Source organism: Epinephelus moara, chromosome 12, assembly GCF_006386435.1.
Source record: "Epinephelus moara isolate mb chromosome 12, YSFRI_EMoa_1.0, whole genome shotgun sequence".
NCBI classification, from domain to species: domain Eukaryota; kingdom Metazoa; phylum Chordata; class Actinopteri; order Perciformes; family Serranidae; genus Epinephelus; species Epinephelus moara.
In genome coordinates, this window is record NC_065517.1 from 15,769,603 (window position 1) to 15,796,592 (window position 26,990).

Sequence of the window (26,990 nt, forward strand, 5' to 3'; positions counted from 1 at the left end):
AAAATTATAGACGGAGAATGATTGACAAATTTTTCACTTTAAGCCCCGACACTGTCATTTTTGTGTAGGAATTAAGCTACAATACATGACATATGTTGTTTTAATTAATAAATACAGTGTGAATAAAGATTACATAACATAAAAATAACTGCAGTCTTTGTTAATTGATAGCCGCTTAAATTAAACAATTTTTATAGGGCAAGTAAAAACTGACTTCGGGCAAGTAGATCTCTGACCAACTTGCCCGACCGGGCAAGTGAAAAAAACCCTTAGCGTTGAACCCTGAATGAGCCTATTAACTCTGTTGTTCATTACAGAGATGAGATTATCTGAAGATAGTTTTCTCTCTATTTTGCAACTTTTAAGTGCAATATTTTAATCATAAATAAATCAATCCTACTACTAATTATAAGCCCTTCCATTACTGGCATATAAACCTGATTAACTTACCATGGAGACCCCACATGCTTTTTGCACCTTTCAATTAACTGAAGTCAAACTAGACTGGTATCTGTGTGTGTTTGTGTGTGCACAGGTGTGTATGTATTTAAATGCTAAGCAGCTCATACTGGCAAGTTCACATCATCCCGTTTTACCATGGGTGTAAAAATAACAATTGACAAAAAATAAAACTAGAAAACACGAGAGGAAGAAGGAAAGGGAGAATGCTGATATCAAACACAGGAAGAGTTCTAGTACTTAGTCATCCAGCTGCATTTGAATACGTTTTGTGTGTGTGTGTGTGTGTGTGTGTGTGTGTGTGTGTGTGTGCTCACACTAAAGAAGCAGTAATAGACTTGAGTATGGATCCATTAGACATATTTTTGGCTCTTCACCCCTCTGGGTTTTATTGATAACGTTGTGGAAGAGGAATCAGAGTCAATACACTCATTTCCTGTTCTCACACACACACACACACACACACACACACACACACTTACACCCACACATACAGAGTTCTGCAACTCCTGTGATTCCTGGGTGAAGTGCACTTTTTTTGTGACTGTTTTAATTAAAACATCTAAGAACAATGGTTTCAATAACTTTGGTAACACATTAAAAGAAAAAAACACCTAAATTAAAAATTCTAGTGTTATCTCTATGGCCTAGGAAAGCCTAGTCAAAATTTGAGAACGCGAGTTACTCTCTCTCAAAGCCAGAAGTTTTAAACTTGTGATGTCATGGGGTATAAAGTCTAGACCTGCCCCATAGACAATGAATGGGAGACTGAATTTGTGGACCCACAGCATGTATGTTTTCTTTTTTATACCCAAATTATCTTTATTCTATTGTAGTGTTCTCAGCTCTGGAACAGAAAATGTACCCATATACTCAGAAAATTCCCATGAGTACTCTCAGTGTCATCTAGAACATCTGTCATCATTCAATGTCTATGGATAAGCTCCAGACTTAACACTCTATGACAGAGGTCAGCAACCTTTACTGTCTTGGGAGTCATTTTTGACCAAGGTAATTATAAAAAATAAAATCTGTCTGGAGCTGCAAAATATATTTGAGAGTTACATAAAGGTAAATCAGCTGATCAACATTATTAATAGGTTTAAATGAGCATTCATTGATATGTTTTACCACCAGGTGGCTACTCTGCAGTGGGCTATTCATGATTATTCTGTAATTTCACTTTGCAGCATTGATGGTAAAAGCAAACAAACCTGTTCACACCCTTTTAAATTCTCTATTTTCCTCCAAGACTTTTCCTTTTCTGGATCTGGATCCATAGCTAGCTCGGCAGGGAGACTCAAGACTAGCTACTGCTACTGACGTTTGGCAAAATTTAGAGAAAAGGTGCCAGGCCATAGATGTATGACACGTTTCAGTTAATGAAATGTTATAACATTTTTCTTAACTGGTGTATAGGCTACACATTTTTACAGCTGGAGAATATAAAAACTTCTTAAGGTTTACAACGATGATAAATTTAAATGTTAAAAAAATAACAGATCCATTTCCATACTTTTTTGTCAAAGCCACAGGGAACCACTGGAGAGAGGCTAAAGAGCCACATGTGGCTCTGGAGCCGCAAGTTGCCTACCCCTGTCCTATGACATCACAAGCTTGATTATAAGCACTCTATCTTTTGAATTTGGGAGAGTTGTTCAGGTTTACTAGTATTTTTGACTGTTTTAGACCATGGAAAAACATGAATGAACATGTATGAATTTTGACAATTGGTGCCGTTCCCCTTTAAGTGTTGTGTTACCAGCAGAGCCCATTAAGAGGCCTGGATAATTTTTTCTACAATTTAATCATCCAGGCATCAAAAAATTACATTAACTTTGATATCAGGTCATTAAGGATACGTTTATCACATCAAATATTAAAACACAAAGCAATTCTGAGCTCATTATGTTTGTTATATTATGACTTAATTATACTAATTATCATGTATTTATAATGTCTTACGAGCAAAAGTTAGTGAAGACCCTGATTAATGTGTTGTCCCTCGCCACAATACATTTGTAATATATTTTCTTTCTTAAAAAAATATTTTTTGATAGTTGTTTAAATTTTGCTTCATCATTTTCACATGCTGCTTTCAGTGAGTTAGTGTGACACCCACACCCCACACACAAGAATGTGTGTGGGGTTGTGTGTCACCCACAACCCCACACACATTCTTGTACTTCTATCTTTGTGAGGACCCTCATTGACATGAAGCATTCTCTAGCCCCTTATCCTTATCTTAACCATCAGAACTAAATGCCTAACCCTAACCTAAACCTAATTCTAACCTGAACCCTAAAACCAAGTCTCCTCAAACAGGCCTCTGAAAAAGTGAGGAACGGCCAAAATGTCCTCATTTTGCAAAAATGTCCTCACTCTGTTGTTAAAATACATTTTTCGGTCATCTCTATGTACCATGTACAAGTATGCAAAAACACACACCAATAGAAACAGCTTAGATGGGGGGATGGTTAAGTGCTGCAACATCAAGGCCTTTTTCCATCCACTTGCTGATCATACATACACATCTCAAACATCCAAGTTAAGGACACCATCAAGAGTCTTGTATATAACAGTTCACTTACACTGACCTACATGTGGTGAAATCCAGTTAGATGTCTCCCTGCTCATCTTGTCATGTCTCTGTATAAAGTTTAGGACTATATCATACATCAGGTCATGCACGTAATGAGTACAAAGTGTCCAAATGAATCACAGCCATTAAAAGTCCAAATAAAACAGCTAATGTGACTTTCAGGCTTTGAAAAGTGGCATCAATGTAATTACGTATTTTCCTCTGTTTTATATGCTTAAAATAAAACTTTTATGGGCCTTGGGAGTCCTGTGTATAAGCATACGTCCTTGGCAAAGAGCTCTCAAAAGGTTCAAGAGTTTCTTAGTGTTTTAATGAGAAAACTGTGCTTCTTTTGTTGTGGGTGATGGCAGGATGCAACGCTGATCACTACTTTGACACAGCTTGATTACATACGCAGCAGACAACAGAATATGGATACTTTAGAGAGATTTGTCTCTTTCACTTAAACTGGCTCCGCTAAACATCATCTCCTCTTGTTATACTCGCATCATTTATTAGTGACGGTAAACATCCCGCCCTGCTTTTCTCTGATCCAACAGTTTTCTGGCAAGTGATGGGGGTTTTTTCATCCTCAAACTACATGCAAGTTGGAGGCAGATTATGTTTTCTCTCCTGAATGTCTGTCAGCAACATATCTCAGAATGTTAGAGACAGATTTGGCTGAAACTCAGCAGACAGGTGGTGATCTAGATTTGGGATTTACACCAGAACCAGACTGTTCTAAACTATAACTACCCGTATTATGTGTTGCATTCAAGTGCTGGTGGGAAAGCATGAAATCTAGGATGTTGACTTGTGAACAGCATCAATTTCACCTCAAAAATGAAACCCAGTTGACAAACTATAAATAACACTGGCCTGTAGTAGTACTCTATTTCAGACTTTTGTGTCTTTTTATGTAAAACACTACTGCAGGCTGCTAAATTGTTTGTCTTATTTCACCTTCAGTTATTTGTTTATCTGCGGCAATGTTCTTATCTACATCCCACTCCCACAAAAAACCTCCTGTCTTGTCTTAGTCCTATGACAAAGTAAAAATGTCGCCCGAGCTGATCACAGCCAATCTAGACAGCTCTTGTAATTCAGTAGATGCGGCGCAGCACCTTTCAGAAGCGTCCCAGAACCTAAAAAAATAAATGCCTCATCTTTTGTTGACATAGCAGCAGTGTGTTGCACAAAGCAGATAAAGCCTGCTAACAGGCACTGTATATGACATAAAGATACAATTAAATTATAAGAATTCATGTATTTTTGACGACTAAACCACAGCCACAAATATCTGACCCATGTCGTTCATAACTGAACTTTGAACAGTATTAATTATGTCTATAAGCTACAGCACAAGCAGGAAATAATAACAATAAACACAAAATCTGCAAGTCTACAAAATTGGGCAGGCAAAACACTCCGCTTCTAAAATGCTCCTGGTGTGGTATGAGACCCAGGTTGCAGTTCCACCAGGTGAAATTGCCTGGTGGTTCATAACATATCAGGTATGGAATCAATCTGCAGTAGCTCTAGTTTAAAATGATCCCAAACTTTTCTGTGTGCCAGTTTTGAGCCACATTGAAGGACAAAATGTGGCCTGCAACAGACATTAAGGCTTCTTGTTTTTAGCTGTGCCAATTTCCAGCATACAGACTTACATGTGCACACAAAATATTAGGCTGATAGGTCCAGTAGTTTACCAGATTAGCTGCAGAAAGACAGATACACAGACTCACACACACACAAACACGACTTTAAATGCATGTTCCCCTCCAGGCTCACACCTTGCAGAGATAAAAAAGAATTCCTGTCCCATCCCTATTCTGGAAAAACGATCCATCCCGATACCGTAAAGACAATTAAAAAATGTATTTGAACATATTCGCACTTCGCACATATTTACAAACTCTGACATACTGTAATTATGATTTCTGTCCTGCCTGCTCCCAGTCAGATGAATAGAGAAATTGACTCCCATCCTACAGGATTCCCACAGGAATAACGTAACCCACAGGATTCACGTCAAAATGTCAGCCTCTAGTTCACGTATCTTTAATTAAATCATGACTGAGTATTAGGTACATTAACACCTGGACTTTAAAGCTCTTTTCAGGGCTCCTCTCTACCAGTGACATAAATGATTCAAGCCTCTATTGACTGAATTATGGCTTATGGTAGAGGGTCGAGGCTTTTGTGAAAATCAATTTAGTTGATTATCACAAGGGCACACGCACACGCACATGCACGCACACACACACACGCACACACACACACACACACACACACTTCCTTACCACATTAAAGTCGAGGTTTTTCTCAACCCAGTCTGTAGCAGCCTCAAACTCTTCAAACATCTCCATGATGTAGAGAGTATCCAGAGCATCCACTATTGTTGCTCCCTTTATACTGCCTGTAAGAGAAAAAGATAAAAATGTTAGAAATAGATTACAGATTTTCTAAAAACACATTTTCAAAGGTTGCTGTGTCTTCAGTGGAGAGTTTTACATATCATCCGTCTGCTAAACAAAACTAAGAAATGCTGGAAAGGAAGCTGGATACAAGTTTAACTTTTCAAATGAGCAAAAACTCCAATGAAGTTCATTGAAATGTTAAAAGCTTGTTAGTCTGCGTAGCGCTCCTTTTATAAGTATGAATGACAACAGGTGTTTGCAGCAGTTCTCACTAAGAGACGCTGTGAACAAACAGCAGAAGTTGGGAGTTATGTTTGGAGGTTGAATAAATTATTTTGCCCGACAGATGGTGAGAGGCAGCGATTATCGGCACTGATGAAACGCAGGGAATATTGCTCATCTCTAGTGATTAGCCTCATAGCAGGAGGGAAGACACACAGAGACACACAAACCATCATTCCAGCGCTGTCATTACCCAAACCCCTTAACGAATCTAACACTACCTCAACCCCTCAGTATGCGTATGTGCCAAGGAGCTCAATAAATCAGCATGCAGTACTGTGCCCTCAGCAAAGCTTTTAGTCCTAACATTCTTGTTATAAACACAAGACCTCATCCGTCTGAGCTATCTGACCACTTAGAGGCGAAATAGAAAAAGAAAAAAAGCGAAGATGGGGAGGTAAAGAAAGAGAAACAGGAAAGTAAGTAATAAATTAAAACATCAGCGGCGACATAGGGGCAGGGAGTAACAAGAGGAAAGACACTAAAATAGCTATAATATGGAAAAACAGTCCAAATCAGACCACAAGAAGTTTGAAAATGATGTGCAGAGTCAAGATGAAAGCCAGAAAGCTGCAAGTTTATGATTGTGTAAATCTGTGGGTTTACAGTATTTCCCTCTGTAAAGTAGTGGGAGGATGCAAAGGCAGCTAAAAGCTTTCCATTAGACACAATGCTGAATCATCAGCTACAGGCGCGGGGCCACTGGTGTCCATCAGAACAGAGGTAGCACTATGTTCACAGAAAATATTGGTATTTCTTTTAAATCACCACAGTGCGATGAGAATGTGGTTACTAGCTGTGAAGACGATCATGATTACAGAGCAACAGACACAAATAACATTTGTGGATAAAGCTGCTGATAGTGTATAGCACATTCATTATCTTTTATTTTTAATCCTAACAAATTCATACCAAAACATATTGTAGAAAGACTCTGAAAAGCTGGGTATTAAAACCTCTTTAATGTCCTGTATAATTCACCTAAATTCACCTAAAACGCCTGTCCAAGGCATACCCAAAGTTAAATGAAAGCTGTTCTTGTTCCATTTTTAGTACAAGTGAGCCCACATACATGGTCTCAATTGAAAGGTAACACTTAAAAGTTTTCCCCCCAACAGTTAGATTCACTCTAAGTGCTTCTGTCATTGAGCTATATTTGTTTCAACACACTGAAATAAAAGGTTTTTCTTTGATCTTTGCCCTCATATTTTCTTGAAAAAAGATGCTGCAGATGACTAGAACTAGGAGGTATTAGCTGGATAATGCATTTTACATATTTCTAAGGTTCTGACCAGGAGCCTTTCAAAAATGAGGGTAAAACAATGTACTGAATGTGTGATCTTGAGTGAAAAACAAGCCAACTGTATACAGAGATGATGAGAAAGACTGTTTTTCTCCTTTAAGACAACAGAGAGCCATTTGTTTATCATTTATGTACAATTAGAACAGCTTATGATGCCAAGAAAGAGTTAAAAACTCCTCTGGATGTGAGGAGTGTCATTGACTACAAGACCTATAAGCCATTGGGCCAATTGCTGGCTACTGATGGGCTTTGAGGCCTTATGAAGTAAACGAGGGTCTTTGTTTCAACACATGCCCTCATTGGCTATTGAGGTCATGGCAACAGCAAGGAAGCTCCTATTGGCTCAAGTGAGGAGTCAGTCAAAGGTCAGAGTTTAGCCACCATTCTGACATTGAGGAATCAACATCAGTTGAACCACAAGAAGCGTAGCTTTTGAACATTAGGTCGTATGAGTAAACCACTGAAACAAAGCAACTGTTTACATATCACAATAATCAAATAAAATCTCACAAGGGCCCGTGGGTGGGCGGTCAGATTTCTAAGAGGTTTTAAAGGAATAGTTAAATACTTTGCTTTCCAAGAGAAGATATGAAGATTGGTACCACTCTTCTACTGTATCTGCACGTTAAATACAGAGCTAAAACCAGGAGCTGATTAGCATTAAGACTGGAAGCCGGGGAAATAGCTAGCTTGACTCTCTCTAAAGCTTGAGAAAGAACTATAACAACAGTTTGTTGATTGTATCTGGCAACTCACAGTTTTTACATTTCTTTCTGAGATACATGCTAAGTGATTTTTTGGACTTACTACCTGTTTTCCCCTGCTTTCAGTGTTTATGCTAAGCTAAGCTAATAACCTACTGGCTCCACCATCATACTTAACTCACAGACATGAGAGTGGTATCAACTTGGTGTCAAACTAATTCTTTAAGGAGAAGAAGAAGTAAGATTGACAGATGATAATAATGAGGAGGTAAAGGGAGTGTCACATGTACTGTGAAACCTACATTAAAATGTGGCATTCAAATTTTACAATACAAGTGTGATCAAGCATAAACTTGTAATTTACTGAATGTTTTGGCAAGCCTCAAGTCATGGGTTTAGGGAGATACAGAGAGAGCATGTGACTGGAGGTGTCAGCAGATCTTATTACTGTTGTAGTCACTTGTCCTTCCTGTTTTTCATCCATCTCATATTTTCACTCCATTGAAGCCTCCAGAGCGACAAAAAGAGGACAAGACACTTTCCTCCTGTCCATTGTCTTGTCACTGTGCTTCCTTCCCCCTCACTGCTCATCCTGTATCTGAGAGTGTATGTGTGTGTATGTGTGTGTGAGTGTGTGTGATGTGATGGGTACAGATGGTCAAAGAGTGAGCAGGATACTAATACTTAGTATAAAAAATGAATATGTTAGAGCGGAAACGAAAGATATGTAAAAAGAGTTATGACGTGTCCTTCTGTAAAGGGTATAGCCCCCTTTAAATGAAATCTGATTATATATAGGTCTGGGTGATAACATGATTCATTCCCTTTATATAATGTTTTGGGACAAAATTTATCCCAATGAGATAGTGTGATACACAGTTTTAATGTTGGATCTTTTTCTACTAAAATCTGCCATCACTCCAGATCCTTAATATTAATACTAACTGAATAGGAGCATTGTGGATAACATGAAAATGACATTCAAATCAAAAGTTAACTACAATTACCGCCCCACAGTTGTATGCCTCCGAGCACCAGTCAAGTTTCTCTTATAGTTTACATCCATGTCTGTGAAAACAATGATGTTTCACACATAGATCTATACAATCTGCACAGTTTCAAGGTCGGCACGAAAAATTAGTATCACCAATTCAGTATCTGACCAAATGTCTCCCCTTCTGTTTTTGATGTGATGTCAAATAATGTCCAGAAAAATGTATCATGCAGGAAATTCTGATATCGCAGTGAAGCTGACCTTTGACCTTTTGGATATAAAAAGGTCATCACTTCTTTATTTTAGCCTAAAAGACTGGCATATTACTGCTTGTGTTATGGCAAAAAAAACAAAAAAACAAAACATTTTGTGAGGTCACACTTCTCTTGACCCTTGACCTATGGCCATCAAAACCTAATCAGTTTATTGTTGAGTCCAAGTAAATATTTGTGCTACATTTGAAAAAATTCCCCCGAGCTGTTCTTGAGATACTGTGTTCACAAGAATGAGACAGACACAGTCACAGTGACCTTGACCTTTGACCTAGGACCACCAGAACCTAATCGGTTTATCGTTGGGTCAAAGTGAATGTTTAGAAATTCTTTCGAGCGGTTCTTGAGATATTGCATTCACAAGAATGAGACTGACAAGGTCACAGTGACCTAGACCTTGGACCTATGACCACCAGAACCTAATTAGTCTTTTTGTTGAGTCAAAGTGAATGTTTGTGCCAAATTTGAAGAAAAGCATGAGAACAAGATGGATGCAAGGTCATCGCAACCTTGACCTGTGATCCTTGAAAAGAATCTTATGAGTTCATCCTTGAGTGCAGGTGGATGTTTGTATCAAATGTGAGGAAAAATTTCCTCAAGGTGTTCTTGAGATAACGTGTTCACACGAATGAGACAGACGAGGTCACAGTGACATTTACCTTCAATCTTTGGCCACCAAAATCTAATTAGTTCATTGTTGAAAAAGTTGAAAAAATTCCCTCAAGGCTTTCTTGAGATATTGTGGTTACAAGAATGGAATGTATGGGACATACATTTTCAAGTACAGACGGACAGATAACCCGAAAACAGAATGCCTTGAGCCATGGCTATCACCATTGTGGAGGCATAAAAATCTATTATATTTGACGTTTTACGTTTGACGTTTACTATGTTTTGACATTTTGTGGGATTAAACATATTATAGATTGATCAATAACTATAACCGTGCTGGCATAATGGCAGCAGCTTAACACCCACCGTATGGTCCTACCCTACCCTACCCTACTCTGTGTTTGCTTGTAATGTTTGAGGCAAGAGCCGTGTGCAGGCAATCCAACCCTAGACGTGTACTGAAAGTTTAACTAAAGTGAAAAATAATTTGTGTATCTGCCCCGTGATTCAAATCCTTTCCAAAAATTAAGGTGTTCTTCTGTGGCCCATGCTACACCCTTCCACAAAGATTCATGAAAATAAAGCCTGTAGTTTTTCCATAATCCTCATAACAATCAAACAGATAAACGCACAAACTGAGCCGAAAACAGGACCTGCTTGGCAGAGATAATATAATAATTAGTTAGCCGCCTTCCTGACACTGTTCATAAAGTACACAGATTATTGTGATCACAAATTGGGGCTTTAATCAAAAGGATCTCTGATGTTTACGAGACAGATTGTTCAGGAACATGAGGGACCAAGAAATCTGCTAGAATCAGCTTGTTACCAGATCCAGGATTTGTGTCAGTGTCCAGATGGGAAGACTATGAAAACTGAGACGGGATTCATCTGGGGCCTGCAAGGTTGTGAGAGCGGAGTCTGTTGATCTTGGAGGTGATGTGTGTTGCTGCCTAGGAGTTTGTTTCTGTTTGTGACTTGCGAGCATGGTGAGGTAGCAGATGGCTCAGCAGAGGGCAGCGTCTATGATGCTTTTGTAAAACATGACTGGTAGCGGAGGAGGAGAGAGTCTCGGAAGCTTCTATAGAGACAAAGCAGTAGGGGAGGAGGGCCTTAGGATACCTGCTGTAGGTGGTAGGCTTGTTGCAGTGGGAGAATACATATATTGGAAAAGTTATTTCAAAAAACACCAAAAGCACCAGTGTTATCGCCCACGACAACAAGCCTCGTTTGCTTTTACATCATTAAACAAGAGTTTGGGATCGCCTTCTCCGAAAAATATTTTCTCCCAGCTTTGTTTTCTGTTGGGAAGAAATTCAATTCCTCATTTTAAAATGTGAATGTCTTTTTCTCTTCATCATTGATCACAGAGTTGCACGTCAGAGGTGAAGCTTGTGAATGCATTGAGTTCTTCGGAGAATGCTTCAATGACAAACACGCAAACAAGGCCTGTCTGCTTGTATGATCACCGCCCTTTTTGACATGGCCAATAAAGCAGAACATGGAGAGAAATGGAGAGAAATGGGTGGAGGGATGAAAAATGAAAGAGCCGGCGTCCTCAGAAGACAAGGAGAATCATTACCTTTCTGTTCCCAGACAGAGAATAAGGATAGATGGTAGAGGGGATGGCAGAAAGAAATGGGAGACTCAAGGTCCAAAAGTCATTAAGGAACAGTAACAGTCCCTCCATTCCTGTGTGCCATGAAACACAATCCATCCAGTTGTTCCTCCTCCTGCAGTCACTTGTCCTCTAATGAGGTATCCATCAATCGTTCCTCCTTCCTCAGTACCAGTACCTCTATCTTTCCTCTCCCTTTCTGTCCTTTCTTCATCTCCTTTTCCTCCCTGTAATTGCTCTCTCCATCCTCATCCACTCGGCTTGTTTTCTTTCCTTTCCTCCCCGAGTTTCTTCGTCCAATAGAAAATGGATGAAGATGGAAGTGATGGATGTATTAAGAAAACAAAGCACTACACCTTGCAGGCTTCATTCATCACCTGTATAGGCAGATGCCCTTCTTCTAAAGTTAATACACACAAAAACACACACTCCTGCATGTCATATCCTTTAGTATGTCCAGTACAAAGTGCATTCTACTGCGGTTCAATGTTACAAACTTAACTATTAGCTGGTACAGAACTCTATTAGTGTGGATGACTGGTCAATAACGACACTGACTTAGTGCATTCCTTCTCACACTGTGTGTGTGTGTGTGTGTGTGTGTGTGTGTGTGTGTGTGTGTGTGCGTGTGTGTGTCAGACAGGAGAGTGATGCATTGTTTGGTTGCTCAGAACAAAATAACCTTCACTTCACGCAATCAGGCGGCAAAGACAGAGCTGTAATCTGTGATGCCGTGATGTGGGAGTGCGCATGAGTGATTGAGAGCGATTGACAAATGTGATGCTGCTTTTTCTCTATCATACACACACACAGAAACATACCACTGATTGTCGACAGAGGTCAAAATGCAAACATGAGCTCTATCTATTTAGTCAAGTATATATTGCATTTTTGAATCTATAAACAGTGGGCGGAATAACAATTTACCTGTGTTTGTTTCTGGTGTTTCTGTTGGGGAAACGGGGATGAAGCAACAAGTCCACACAGAGGTGTCTGTGCCACATTTAGATTGATTTAGAACCATTTGTAGTGTGTTTAAATGTTTTTAATGCATTTAAAATGAGTTCTGCTGTTGCTTTAAACACCCTACATACATGCTACAATGCTCACCTTCATATTAGTTTACCTGTTCCTGTTAACCTAAGCTGTACTGGAGCTGTGTTCACTCACTGCTGACGCTAACCAGATTAAAGTAATTAATCTAGTAAACAACTTTGCAAACACTTCCACTGTCCAAGCATGGCTGGATTGCCTGCGGCTGTTCTTGCCATGGCTTGGCGCAACTACCTTTCCTTGTATAGTAACAGTCAGTGAGGCCAGCTAAGTATCACTGGTGAAAGATTAAGTCCTTGTAGGAAGTATAACACAGTCGGCCAATTACTCTGGTGAACACACAACGTCATCCTGAAACAGTTTAACAGCAGCTGAATTCAACAATTTCCCATCCACCTTATTCCTAGCCCCCATGATACCGTGCGTGAATTATGGGTGCTACTTTCGGAGTTGAACCGAAACCGGCGATTTCCAGAGGTAACAGTTTGTTGACAGTACTCTATTCTTCTTTCCGAGAGCAATTGGGAAATCAAACGTGGAACACACCACCTGTTATAGCTCAAACAGGATTAAGTGATCATACCTCTGCCATCTCTGACAGCTATCTCAAAGCTCAACCAAGCTTGCTAGCAATTAAAAATTACTTTTGAAAAGTACCAACATTGGCAGTTAGTGGGCTATTATTTGCTTAAATCACTGGACTTAACAGGCTTATATTTGGGCCAGGTGTCTATATGGGACAGGCCTTTACTTCCTTTTAAATGAAACTGTTGCTCAGCTAAGATGGTTCATACTGTTTATTTGAATTGGGACTAGGCTTTTAATTGAAGTTTTACGGTAGTTATGAATATCATATTCCATTTCTGCCAATACATTCTGCTAAATCCTACACTCTGTACCTTTAAGTGAGCATGGTAATAAATATCTAGATCTGTGGGGTGGGTTTCTTTGGGAACAAGAAGCAAAGCACAGTTAATGCCATGTGAATTACGTCATGTGCACAATGTGAACACAAAGCATGACCTCAACAGTAGCTTTGCCCTCCAGCTCTGGGTCACACTGAGCTCCTTGGTGAGGCTCTCGTATCTCCCTCTCACTGTTCTTCAGAAAGTCGTGCAATTCAACCTAAGCACAACGCTGTGGATTATGTCACAGCAGCCACATGAAGCAAAGCTCCACTCCCACAATAAAAGTCAGCCCTGCAACTATAGGTCACATGAAATGTGACTCAATCCGTGGCGCCCTTTACCCTGAAGCTTTCTGCTCCCCGCTGTCAGGCAGAATCATCATTTAAATCATTAAACTGCATCTGAAAACATTAAGCCTTTATTGTGTGTAACTGACTGATGAATTAATAAACCTTTTTCCCTGACTAAGATTTGAACGACAAATTCTGAGCTGAAATATTTAGATTATGTACCACCCATCATCTTTAAGTAAGATACTCTGGCATTTTTGATAAGTTGAGAAGGACGAGTCACATTCGATGACTTAGATTTAAATGAAAACAATATGTGGTGAAAGCCCTCCACCTTTTCAGCACAGTAGAATCTGTGTTTAGGTATGATACTTAATTGAGAGAATTAAAAACAATACATATTTTTCTAACTAATGTCTTCATTTCCCACTGAACAAACTTTCTCAAAAAATTTGATCAAGGATTTGTGAGGACTCTGATAGGATAAGCAAATTTGAAACCTGATTCAGATTCTATAAAATGCTATCAAACCAAATCTCTGTATGGAACAATGATAGCCGCCTTAAAAACACCATATCCAATCGTCCTGATTGCAAAGCAGTAACCATGCAAATGTAATCACAACTAGTTTAACTCTAGACATCTCCCTCTTCAATCTTTTTTTTTTTTTTTTTTTTTTTTAAAAAAAATCCATCTAACCATTCTTAACTGTTTATCCAAAGCCGGGTCGTGGGGGCAGCAGGCTAAGCAAAGTTTGCCCAGCACACAATACACCCGCTCCCAGTGCTCATCCCTGCAGGTGGTGGGCCAACGGGGTGGCAGCTCCATGTCATTCATTTGGGTTGAGCCAGACCGGGCCCCATGGCCCAGGGCCCAACAACCAGACACTCGCTGGCGAGTTCCCCCACAGGTCTGGCTCCAGAGGGGGGCCTAGTGTCCCCATACCAGGTGAGGTACTCGTTTCTCAAATGTGCCGTTTCATTTAGGTCTTCTTGAACCGCTCTTAGTCTGGCCCCTCCCCTGGGACCACTTTATCTTGGGAGACTCTACCAGGGGCTACTAGCCCTGGACAACAGAGCTCCCAGGATCATGGGGACATGCAAACCCCTCTAACCACCTTAAGGTGGTGATTCTTGGAAAGGTAATTCTTGGAGGGCTATTTTATTTTATTTTATTTTTTTTCATGAAGGCAAAACTGCTGAAAAAGATTCTTAGTTCCTTATTAATTATTGTGGTCAGAATACCACAGTGACATATTTTTTAACATTTCATATGCATTCACAAACAACATTACGATACAATCAGACTGCATGATATCAGCCCTGGAATGGCCCTACAGACGTGAGGCAGGATCAGGAATACACAAGAGAAATGATGTTCATGGTGTGGTCAGGTCGAACAGTGAAGTTGGTCTCTGGCACTGAATGGGTTGACTGATGCATCAATTATACTCGACCAAGGATTGTCACTTTGTGAAAAAACAAACATAATATCTGAAAAGGTTCAGACAATTCTGTGAAATCCCCACATGTAAGAGGCAACACTAATTAATGTTGAAAGGTACAAACAAGTTTTGGAGTAACATATACTACCATCCAAATGACGTAATTTTCAGGGATGTTGCTGCTGTGTGGGTACTCGACTGACCTGTCTGCAGACCAGACCTGTCTATCATTTAAAATGTGTGGCAAAAGAAGTCATATATCACGCAAGAATGGAAAAGAATTTCACTTTCTAGACTTAAACAATTAGTGTCCCCAGTTCCCAAATGCTACCTGACTGACGTTAAAAGACAAGGTGATGTAACACAGTGGTAAAAATGCCCCAGCCACAACTTTTTTGGAATGTGTTGCAGGCATCAAATTCAGAATGATAGAGTTTATCAGTCTGAACAGTATCTTAAATATCTTGTGTTTGTACAGTGTTTAGTGGAATATATGTTGAAAAGATTACACAAATGATTGCATTCTGTTTTACACTGCCCCCCAACTTTTTGGGAATTGGTGTTGTACTTTATTTAACTTTATTATAACAATTATTTAACTTTATTATAACAGTACTTTATTTCACTTGATTGTAACGTTAGTGGGCGGCATGATGGTGCAGTGGTTGGCTCCCACAGTCCAAAGACTTGCAGGTTAGGTTAATTGGTGACCCTAAATTGGCCGTCGGTGTGAATGTGAGCTGTCTGTCTCTATGTGATAGTCTGGCGACCTGTCCAGGGTGTACCTCGCCTCTCGCCCAGTGTCAGCTGGGATAGGCTCCAGTCCCCCCACAACCCCCAACAGGATATGCGGTTACAGAAAAAGAACAAGTGAATCTAGCAGTTTAGTATTTCAGTAGTCAACAGTAGTTTAGAGGAGATTTCAGACTATCAAGATATATATAGAATGTATTGCATTATAGCCTAAAAATATCACAATTATTCATAGGCCATATCGTCCAACTGTATTCTTGGTCAAAGGTTTTCAACCCTATGAACACCTGACAAAATTAATAAACATTTTATAAAAATGTAATTGAAACAGTAATAATATTAATAACTTGGACACATGGGCTAAAAGAAATCTGACAGACAAGCTTGCCAAGCTCCATGACTGTTTGGGTGCGTTCAGAAATTGCTTTGATTTGCCAATAAAATAACCATCAAAAGCAATACGTGCCCAGACTTTCCCACAGGCAAATGAACACAGCATGATAATTATGACTAAAACACAAAATTCATATAATAGCAGAAATAGGTTTCATTTTACTATCACAACTCAAGCAACCTGTTGACCTGTAGTTCATGAAATTCCCTTGACTTCATGATATATCCTGCTCTCCAAGAAAACAGGAAGCCAGAAAACACACAGGGCTGTAAACATAACCTATTTCCAGCCTTACTGGGAGATAAATTAATATTGGCGCTGCACACTGACTCAGCAGCTTTAGCTCAAAAATAGCAGCCTCAGCCTTCAAAAGACTGACAGCAGTCAAAGTGTCACTGATATTAAAAAAAAAAAAATCTGCAGGCTGCTCGCGCCTTTTGAAAATTCAGTCTTAAAAAAGTTTCTCTTCAGCTCACTGCCTTTCTCAGCCCAAGACGTTCTCAAAAAAGAAGAGGGTCCCAGTGTGTCCCATATCGTAATGCTAACTCAATGCAAACTCCAGGTCTAATCCTTAATCCTACAATTTGATCCAGATCGCAACACCCCTCAGCCCTGCTGGTGATCCCATTTAGCCCCAACTACCGCTTCAACGTTGAGTCTACACTGTATTTTGTGAGAGGTCACAGAGGGGAGGTGAGGAAAAAGTGATGGCTAAGCCTTTGGCTAATCGTGTTATCGTAGGCAGAAAGCATGAGCTCGCACGAACACACACATACGCAATCCCAAAGTGTATTAACCTCTTGGCTTCTGCTGCCAGATACTCGGGCGTCAACACTTTTTGTCAAGGTTACAGTGAAAGGCATTACCATGATTCATTTGTGTGTGTGTGTGTGTGTGTGTGTGTGTGTGTGTGTCGAAAATCTGACAGTGATACAGAAAAGAGGGATTTAAAGTAAAGCTGTGATAATACACCAAATACAAGATAGAAAGAGGCTGACTGCATATACGCAAATCGGTGCTGTTTATTCTGTGTGGCTGCTTCACTTGTTTAGGCGTGGGAACTTTCAGGGACCATGCAGACTTTGAGGAGTGTGTGCATGAGTGTGTTTGTGTCTAAGAGGGTGTGTTTATCAGGAAGATGGGTGGTGCTGCTGCAGTGTGTTGTTCTAGGCCTTGGGGGGCGAGGAGGCTTGTTGTTCGCTGTCTATGAGTGTGTGTGATTAATTAATGTGGATGCAGACTCAAGGTTCTATAACAAAGGCTCAAGAGATGAGTGCGTGCAACACAGAGCTGCGAGCTGTGTGTGTGTGTGTGTGTGTTCATGTGATGGATACCCCCCATTTCAGCTGCTGCAGTGCTCCCTTGTCTGTGTCCCACCCACCTCTGTGCAGAGTGTGATTTACATCATTTCAGACACAACCAAATACAACCCCCCCTCCCTCCTCCCGCACACACACACACACACACACACACACACGTACACAGACACACACTTCACGAAAACCTGAGGGAAGGCCGGAGCAGAATTACTCCATCCATTTCAATTACAGAGATTGAGTATCTGATTCAAACACACACAATGCTGTGTGGGAGCTGAGGCTGCAGCCCAGGACTCAATGTCAAATTATATAACCAACTAAATGACTTGTCTGGAAATAGAAAGACACCAAAAACATTAGCCTTCTTGACTGGTGGACGCTAACAATATTTTTAGCTCTGCCAGAGACAGAGCGGGGCTCTGAGGCTGGCAGGATATAGAAATCAAATTTGGAATGACACAATGATGGGGTTGTGACCAAGACGAAACAGTGCATTTGGCTCTGATGTGCTGCAGCGTACACACGGCAGGCCGGCCGATATGCTCGAACACCTCATTCACCATTCTGACAGACACCTGAGCCTGCTCAGAAATGCTACGTGACTGGTTGTCTGCCACGTGTTTCAGTTGAGTTCAACTACTTTTACTACAATTTGTTTTGTTTTGAATATCTTTTGTATTGTGTCTTCTCCCACCATGACTCACAAAGTCCTCCAGCTACAGTATATACCATTAAAGGGAAACTACACCCATTTTTTTTATTATAATTATTATTATTGACACAGCATATTATTCGGGATGCACGATAATATCAGCACATTATCAGTATCAGCAGATATTGGCTTTAAAATGAAATACTGGAATCAGCCAACATACTGACAATTTTAGTATGTCATCAAAATCTGCCTACATGCTTTTTCTTACTCTGCATGAATATAACATACATTGAAAAGTATTGTATTTCGTGTCTCCAGCTGCTGGTGGGCCATCACGATGAGAGTATAAATGCATAATATGATGTTAATTCCACTCCAGAAGAGACTACGTGATTACTAAAATTAGGTAGGGAAAAAAGTATCGATATTGGTATCGGTTATCGGTCAGATGAGTTGTTATCGTATATTGGCAAAAAATCCAATGTCTTGCATCCCTACATAGTATCGCAATAATTTTGTGTGGCAATATTGTATTATTACATGGATGTCAAATATCCATTTTTTATTTCATAAATTATTCATATTACACATACAAATTAAACTATAATGAACTTACTTGGATAATATAATCAATTGCTTTTCCAGTCTACTAGATACAATTTAATGAAATAAAATGACTGAAAACTTTATCTTTTTAGATAAAAAAAAAAGATGTTGATAAAGTTTTCCTTTGGGGACATAATTTGCAGTTGAAAAGAGGCAATAAATCACAATATATTTTATCGCAATATTCAGCATATTGCAACACGTTTAAAAATCGCAATACAATATAATCGTGTCCTAAGTATCATGATATTATCGCACCGTGGGGCCTCATTACATATGTGGTCAAATGCATCCCAGACCACCAAGGCAAGTGGTTTTCGGGATTGGATGCGTCTGGGTGGTTTAAACTTGTATTTAGTGCTGTCAGCTCATGATTAGATAACCCAAGATGTCCTGTCATAAACATGGCCAACAAAATCAGTCTCCCATTCATTGTCTATGGAGAAGCTCTCGGCCTTGTACCTTAAGAATCACAAGTTAGAGACTTCCTTCTCTGGTTTTTGGAGAGAGAATAGCTCATGTTCATAAACTAGGCCATGGAAATAACAAATTGGAATATTTAATATACTGTTGGTGGTGTTTCCCTTTAAAAACACTCTGAGAACTGCCACAAAATTCTATTGGATTTTCAGTTAAGTGCAACACACACCGCCGCCATATGCCGCGCATCAAAACGCCCGCCTCCATTATATTCTATGAACCAACCCACACTGGCGCCGGCCGCCACTGAAGCTGCTCTGCTTCAGCCCACTGCTCTATTTCCAGCGTGGCCGGTGCTCATGGCGGCGCTGCAAGAAAAGCCTTTTATGTACATTTCGGCCGCCGTAGTATCAACTCCGGTTGTTTCAAATTTTTAATAAGACGACTTTGATAAGAAACTCACCCGTGAAATCCAAGTTGTTGTTGCCTCAAAGTTTTTCCTCTTCTTCTTCCGTTACTAGCAGTTGGCAACCGTTGGCAACTAGTGTAGGTACAGCCACCTAGCGGGCTGGGGTGGGAAATACACGTCGACGGTGCCGCTGCGTGTCGCTGCCAGTGTGTGTTGGGGGGCGGCACTTGACGGCAACAACGCTGCGCCGGCGGCGGTGTGTGTTGCACTTTATATTCAGTTTTTTTAATATATGCCTCCCAGAGTGCTGCTTTAAAAGTCCTGAATTGTAACAATGAACAGTTTTTCAAAATTAGGATCAAATTCTAAAACCTGGAAAAAAGTTATGAGTATTCATAAAAACTCTACACCTTGACTTGTTACTGGCATCAAATAGAGAACACGTAAGTCCTCTGCTGGCCTCCACTCATTTTCCCCCACTGCAGTTTCAGAGCTTACTTCAAAATCTCGCTGTGTTTTTTAAAAGGTATTGAATGAACTGGCCCCCTTCCTACGTCTTGGACCTTTTAAGGTCTCTACGGTCTTCTTACCTAAAGCCAACAGCTGTTTCACATTCTAGGCTGAAGTGCTATAGAGATCTGCCACTGCTGTAAATGTCCTTAGATTGTGACACAGCCTTCCTCTTAAAGTTTAAATCAGCCGTATAAAGTGACCTGACTTGGCTGGACAATGGTGCAAAACTGAATGGAAACAGCAGGAGTTTTTTTTTAAAAGACATCTGGAAGCACAGAAATCTCTTTGTGTAATGAGGATTATGTTCTTTGCTTTTGTATATGCTGTCATGGTTGTTATGAGGTGCTGGTTAAAACAAAAACAACTAAAACAGAAAATGAAGATGCATTATTATAGTTTACAGATAAAGAGAAATGCTGCCACAATGCCAACGCTAGAGGTGAAGGTGAAGCTTCTGCAGCTATTATTGTTCATTCTCTCTAATAGATGTTTCTTAATGCTATAACCTCTCCCTCTCCTCCTTAAAACTTAAACCACAGAAGCACTCGTGTCCTTGTTCATCCAAAAAAGAGGTGAAAATGAATTAGAGGACGTACAGAGCAGCCAAAAAGTTATTAAGATTTAAAGTTGTAGTGGTGTACTGCAGAAAAGCCAGCCCAGAGACATTTAATGGTGTAATATGTGATGGCATAATAGACCATGGTTAAACAGACATCTGTGCTGGATTTAAACCAACAACCCCAATCAGTTTTTGGCAGAAAGCTTGCTTCAGACCCGCTCAATCTCCCTCTACACTCTCAGAAAGTACATAACTACTGTTTGGAGGACAAAAGCCTGTCGCTGGAGCAGTAATAACATAGTAGGGGTACTAAAATGACTTTAAAAAGTACAATTATGTACCCCTAGTGACCAAAAAGTACACAGTAGTAAACAATACTAAAAGCTGAAGTACCACAGGTCTTTGTGGTCGTGGTTCTGTGATCACTGTGCTACATAAACTGACTTAAACTATTAATTATAGAAATGGGGATGCAACATAAACATGACATTTGAAGGTCAAGTGTGGATGGCAAGAAAGAGGCTTGAGTTTTTTCACTATTATTCCGTCTGGGTACTTCCACTGTCACTTAAGTATAGCGATTTGAGGAGCTGCAGCATCACTGCAGGGGACAAAGAGACAGAAAAGCCATTGAGAAGGCTGGCATGGAGGGAAGGCCACAGGAGACAGAAGGGGGAAAAACAACATAAAGAAAAGAGGTCATCACAAAACCCTGGCAGCATCTGTGGCAAAGGCTGCCATTCATCCACCGGCCTTTTAAAGCACTGCAGGCAGGGCCGAGCAGATAACCTCTGCTGCAAAGCCTGTGTGTCTCGGGAGATGCACGGGCCTTTTACTTCTTCACTCTGCCTGTAGCTACAGATCCATCCAGCTGTCTAGCAAATAACCAAAGTCTTAACAGGCTGTCAAAGTACAATGTGAATTAGCTAACCCCAAGTAGCAGGGGGAAGAAGGCTGGCAAAAAAAATATAAAAAGAACACGAGAAACTCAAGAGTCCATTCTGAGATATATCATGGGCTGTTAAGATGAGTTCAACCTGGAGCTCAGGGCGGCACAACACAGCACACTGCATACAAACTGTGCACAGTACATGTGGCTGGCACACACGTCTCAGCTGCTGCACAATGAGACTGATGACATTGGCTGCATGTGCTAGAAATGCACCGCACTGAGATTTTTTTTTTTTTTAACCAAAAGCCGATTATTTCCACAGTAAGTTCAGCCAATACAAATACAGAGAGTAATATATTTATGTTTCTTTCTAGCTTTCAGCAGTTTATTTTAAAGAAAGTGTGTCAGTGCAACATAATGGTAACATTCTTTTTTTAATGTGACAGTGGACAGGTGAGTCACCCAGGAAACAAGGGGAAAAGCAATAAGGAATGAGTACCAATGTGTTTTTAAACTATTACTGCCTGAAACCGAAATGCTAGCATACATTTGTGCTCATGTACTACATATTGTTTATGGCCTGCCTAAGGATGTCAACTGTTGAGAATATTATGTTATGTAATATATATGTCAACCAGTGAGAATATTTTTTGACCAGTTAAGCATGTTGGTCCATAGATTTGTTTTGCTACTCATAAATTCACTGCACTGCGCACTAACCAGGCCTGGTGGGAGCTAGCTAGCAGCCCTGACCGCTCACTCGACAATTACTGCAACTAACGTCATCTGACCCAACAGCGTTACCTTGTAAACACTGTACCCACCCTGTGGTCTGCCCCCATGTCACCCTGGTCAGCAGGCAGCTTAATTTTGAGTCCCCATTAGCATCACCGTTGGCAGTGTCAGCACGGCTAGTGGTGCAAACATAAGTTGGGTTTCCATCCACCTATTTTTATTCGCATTTTCAACAATTGCGAAAAAAAACTTGAATGGAAACGCCAGAAATTCGTAAAAAGGCCGAAATATCGCAAAAAAGTTTTTACGTTTGGAGGGGGTGTAAAAGTCAGTGTATCGATATTAGGGAAATGCGACTTTTGGCAATGGAAACATTAGCAAATAAACAATGACGTAGGCTACCGAATCCTAAAACACTGAAGCTGCTTTCTCAAGAGAGCTACCTGGACTCTACTTGGGGAACACCGGAGGGTGGCTACCATGTTTCCCCAGCAGGACAGTGTTACCAGCAGTAATCGCCAAAAAAGCAGCACCACTAGCTAGCTCCCTGCCAACTCAGTGGTGCACAGTGCAGAGCGAAGGCTAACCAGTAGAGACCCGTGGGCACTATCTTTCCGCAGTCTATCATCAAACTAGAGGTTGACCGATTCATCGGTTTGGCCAATTAATCAGTGTCAATAGGAATGTATATACACTATTGTTAACTCCAATAGTGGCAGAAAAACAAATCCAATTTATTTAGTTTCTGTTTGGGTGTAGGGGTTGAGGGTTAATTGATTGATAGATGTATGTTACTGTATGTGCCTGTATGGTTTCTTTAGGTAGCCTGTTATAACTTGTTTGGCTTGTCAACAGGCGGCCTCTCGTAGCCTACACCGTTATGTTGCATTCTTTATGAGTGTATTATAGCAGCGGTGTCACGCAGTCGCGGGGGTATCTGTGTTGACTTGTGCTCTTTGCATATGATTTGTGTTAATGTGAGCCTTTTTACTAAATAATTTCGATAGCATTATTACTTTTCAGTGCATTTCATGGGGTATATCATTAGTGACTGATAAATATCTTGTTTGTGTCGGGCTAGCAGTCGCTAAAATTTCAGGACCACGAACAGAGCTGTGTGTACACGTTTAGAGATGTACCGATACCACTTTTTCCTTCCTGATACCGATTCCGATCCCTGAACCTTAGGTATCTGCCGATACCGAGTACCGGTCCGATACCAGCGCGTAAAATAAAAATGGATGGGATATGAACTGTTGTATGTCTCAACTCCTAAAACTCTATATGTAAAATATTAAGAAATAAATACATAATAGTAGAATGAATGCCATAAAACTTTTTTTTATTATTATTATCCAGTGCTGACATAGATCAAGACACAGGTTAAAATGCAGCCACACAATTTGATAAAAAGGACATTTTTAAGGCTACAGTAGAATGTAGGGCATATATTAACAAATACAACAATTTTCACCAGATGACTTAAAGTAAGAAAATTAAAAAATAGTGGCGGGGCTTTTACTTGCCACAACTGCAGAGGCTACCAGCTTAATGTGAAACAGACTACATTATAAAAGGGCCGTTATTTATTAATCCCTCTGTTATATTTTTACTTTTTATCCACTCCTGTTGCCTTGATATAGTTAATACATCGCGCCGTCATTTCAAACTCAACAATTCCAGAACTTGTTTCAAATTAAAAGCCCCTTATAACTTCTGCTGAGAGAATCCCTGCATTTTCTAAATAGGCTTTTATTGTGAAACATTTGTAGGAACTTGGCTGTGGAGGATACAGTAGCTTGTATGTTTACATACGGCATTTCAAATGGAGCTCCTGCCGTCTGCTGGCGCTTTTTACGTTACTACAACAACATTTCGGAGGAGCAAGCGGAGCAGAGCTTCAGAGCTGCTTTTCTGAAGCAAAACAAAAGTTCACATGTTCTAAAAAAGAGAAAACATCGCATGTCCTGCGATGTGACTATTGCACATGCGCACATCTCGATGGCGATGTTCAAACGATAGCGTGCGTGGTATCGGATTGGTCATAGGCTGTACTCACCGATGCCTGATGCCGCATTTTAGGCAGTATCAGAGGTATTTCTGATACTGGTATCGGAACAACTATATACACGTTTATGTAGCCTTCTGGGGTCCATACCTGAAAGCAGGTTGAGCAAACTCCCGATTATAACCCTGGTTGGTGATATGCACTTGAGTAGAGCAATAGGCTAGAGCGTGTGCCGTGTCATCGGCCGATTAATTGGCTATCGGCTTTTTCCTGCTCCAAACTATCGTTATTATAGTGGCCATTAAAAATCCACTATCAGTCAAATTCTGCATCAAACCCAACAGGAAACAAAATACAAGGCAATACATTAAATTTGTTCCGTGTTGTTGTGTATCACATGTGTAAGCCATGCACTGAACTTGCAATGCCACCAGGATGAAGTCCATTTGTCAGAACTGATGCTGTATTCTCAGCTTAGTCAGATTTTGACATGTCTGTTGAATTTTCCTCTCAAACAGCCCACAGCTTAGACCAACAAGACAGATGGCGTTTTACTTCACACACACACACACACACACACACACACACACTGTTCTCTCCTAGCCCAGTCCAGGTCACACTGGAATAGATGGCAAACGACCTAAAAATTCAGGCACATTCTCTTTGTCTACAACAGGAGACATTAGTAGTGACCTTTAATGTGCTGTGGCCCAGTCAAGTGTGTTTATTTTAGACAGAAAAAAAGACACACACCCTTTGGGGAGTTTTTTTTGGTTGGTTGAACACATGAGTGCCCTCCAGTGCTGGCCCTCGGCTAGATTGAGAGGCGAGGCGAGGCATGGAGAGCCTGTTTCAACCTTTAGCTTGTTTGGCTGTTGAGGAGCACAACCGGCAGTCTGTCAACGGTATCAATTAAAAAGATGACAATGGGGAAACCACAGAGACAGGAAACACCTCAGACAGCAATACAGGGGCAACGACTGTGCACTCCAAAATGTATGTATTTTTTGAGTTGACATGGCCTTGCCAGAGACATACTGAGGTCATGCCCTTGAATATATCTGTGAATTTAGGGCCTTTAATTACATGAAGAGGAGTCTACCCTCTACAACTGCACGAATATTCAACATTTTGTTTTTCTGCAAGGCAGAGTCTGCTGCCATTTTATACTGAATATCTTAAAATGTGATTGTTTAAGGCACACAGGTAAGTAAATACTGTAAAATAAAAATGATTTAGGGTACTCCTACAGAACACCTTTGCAGGAGGCTTTGAAAGAACATTTAATTATAGTAAAGGGCAGAAAACTCTTACAGAAAATGTAGCTGAACATATAATGGAAAAGTTTAACAAATAAATATATTAAGTTGTGTGATTTCTGAACTTTATCATTTAATTTAAACGGTTTGGTTGGTGTCTAGTCCATACCACAATCTCGTTCTTTCCTCTTGCTAAAAAACTACCATATACCCTGTCCAATATTTGGCCATTGACGTGGAAAATGTAATTAATTACCCATTACTTATCACTCCTTGAAACAGTAATCCTACGACTCTACTGATCACTTAACAGCATAAGTAATTAATTACGTTACATGTTACATCACCCAACCTCACTGCGAACCCATGAGTACATCATGTAACTTGTCACGTGAAATGCAGAATCAATGCCCATCTATAACTTTAGAATTTTAGTCAAAACTGACTGAGACTTATATAGAAGAAACTAATCAAACATCACAATCCATTACAGTGCTGCAATCCAAATTGTGGTCCAAACTCATGTTCTCTTTGTTGCAGCTGTGAGGAATCTTTCCAGAGAGCTAAGTAGAAAAAAATCCACATTGCAGTCTGTACCTGTAAAAAGGAAGGGTTGCTACCCCATTCGTACAACTGAAATCCATTGCCATCAGAGTAATGCGTTCATTGATTTTAGAAAACAGTCTTCTGTGTGTTGTCAGAGCACCACATTAGAGAACTCTTCTTCAATTGCCGGTGTGTCCTTGTAAAAAAACAACTAGACTCCAGGATAAAGCCTTGGTAAAAAAAAAAACAAAACACTGCAGGCTCGATGGCTTATAATGGGGCTGAGATTAAATTAAATTCCATAATGTCTAACAGGAGTCAGGGTACAGCTTAAGGCTGGGCCGACAATTCACTGGCACTGAGCTCCAAATGAGCTCCTGATGATCTGGAGAAACTTAACAAGGTAATAATTCATCTTCCAGGGGACATTTAACATATTCTGGTCAGTGAGATCTAGATGGAAAAAGCCCTTGGTGGTTGTTCTGATCGGAGTTCATAAGGACAGCTGATGTTAGAGTTGGACAGTTACAAGACTTCTGTGAAAGGAGGAGGTCTAAATAATTCAAAATACTCTTCAAGCATAAAATATTACAATTAGAATAGACATTTTGGAGATGTTATAAATCTGACTTCTCTTTCTAATCTTCACAGTTTTTATTGCTAAAATCTTCGCTGAAAAAAAATAGAACTGCAACACTTGTTTTTGGCTTCAATTTTTCAAGAGTTGAAATAAAAGATCTAGGACTTTCTGTATGCACAACAAGAACTTAATTCTCTCATAAAAAAAAAAAAAAAAAAAAAGTTAAAATTTGTTTTAGTGAGCATGGACACAATAAAAGCTCACTCTAACATGTGCAGTTTTATCACACAACACAATGCCACAGATGTCGCAAAATTTGAGCCATTGGCATGCTGACTGCAGGAATGGCCACCAGAGCTGTTGCCTGTGAACTGAATGTTCATTTCGCTACCATAAGCCATC

General features: G+C 40.1%; 1 protein-coding gene across 1 annotated transcript in view; it reads right to left on the reverse strand.

Moving 5' to 3' along the window:
* The window catches only part of man1a1 (mannosidase, alpha, class 1A, member 1), a 201,485-nt gene that overhangs the window by 109,824 nt on the left and 64,671 nt on the right, over positions 1-26,990 (reverse strand). The window contains exon 3 of the mRNA XM_050057907.1: positions 5,344-5,459. Within this exon, the coding sequence (XP_049913864.1) occupies positions 5,344-5,459 (116 nt within the window). The remainder of the gene's footprint in view (positions 1-5,343; positions 5,460-26,990) is intronic.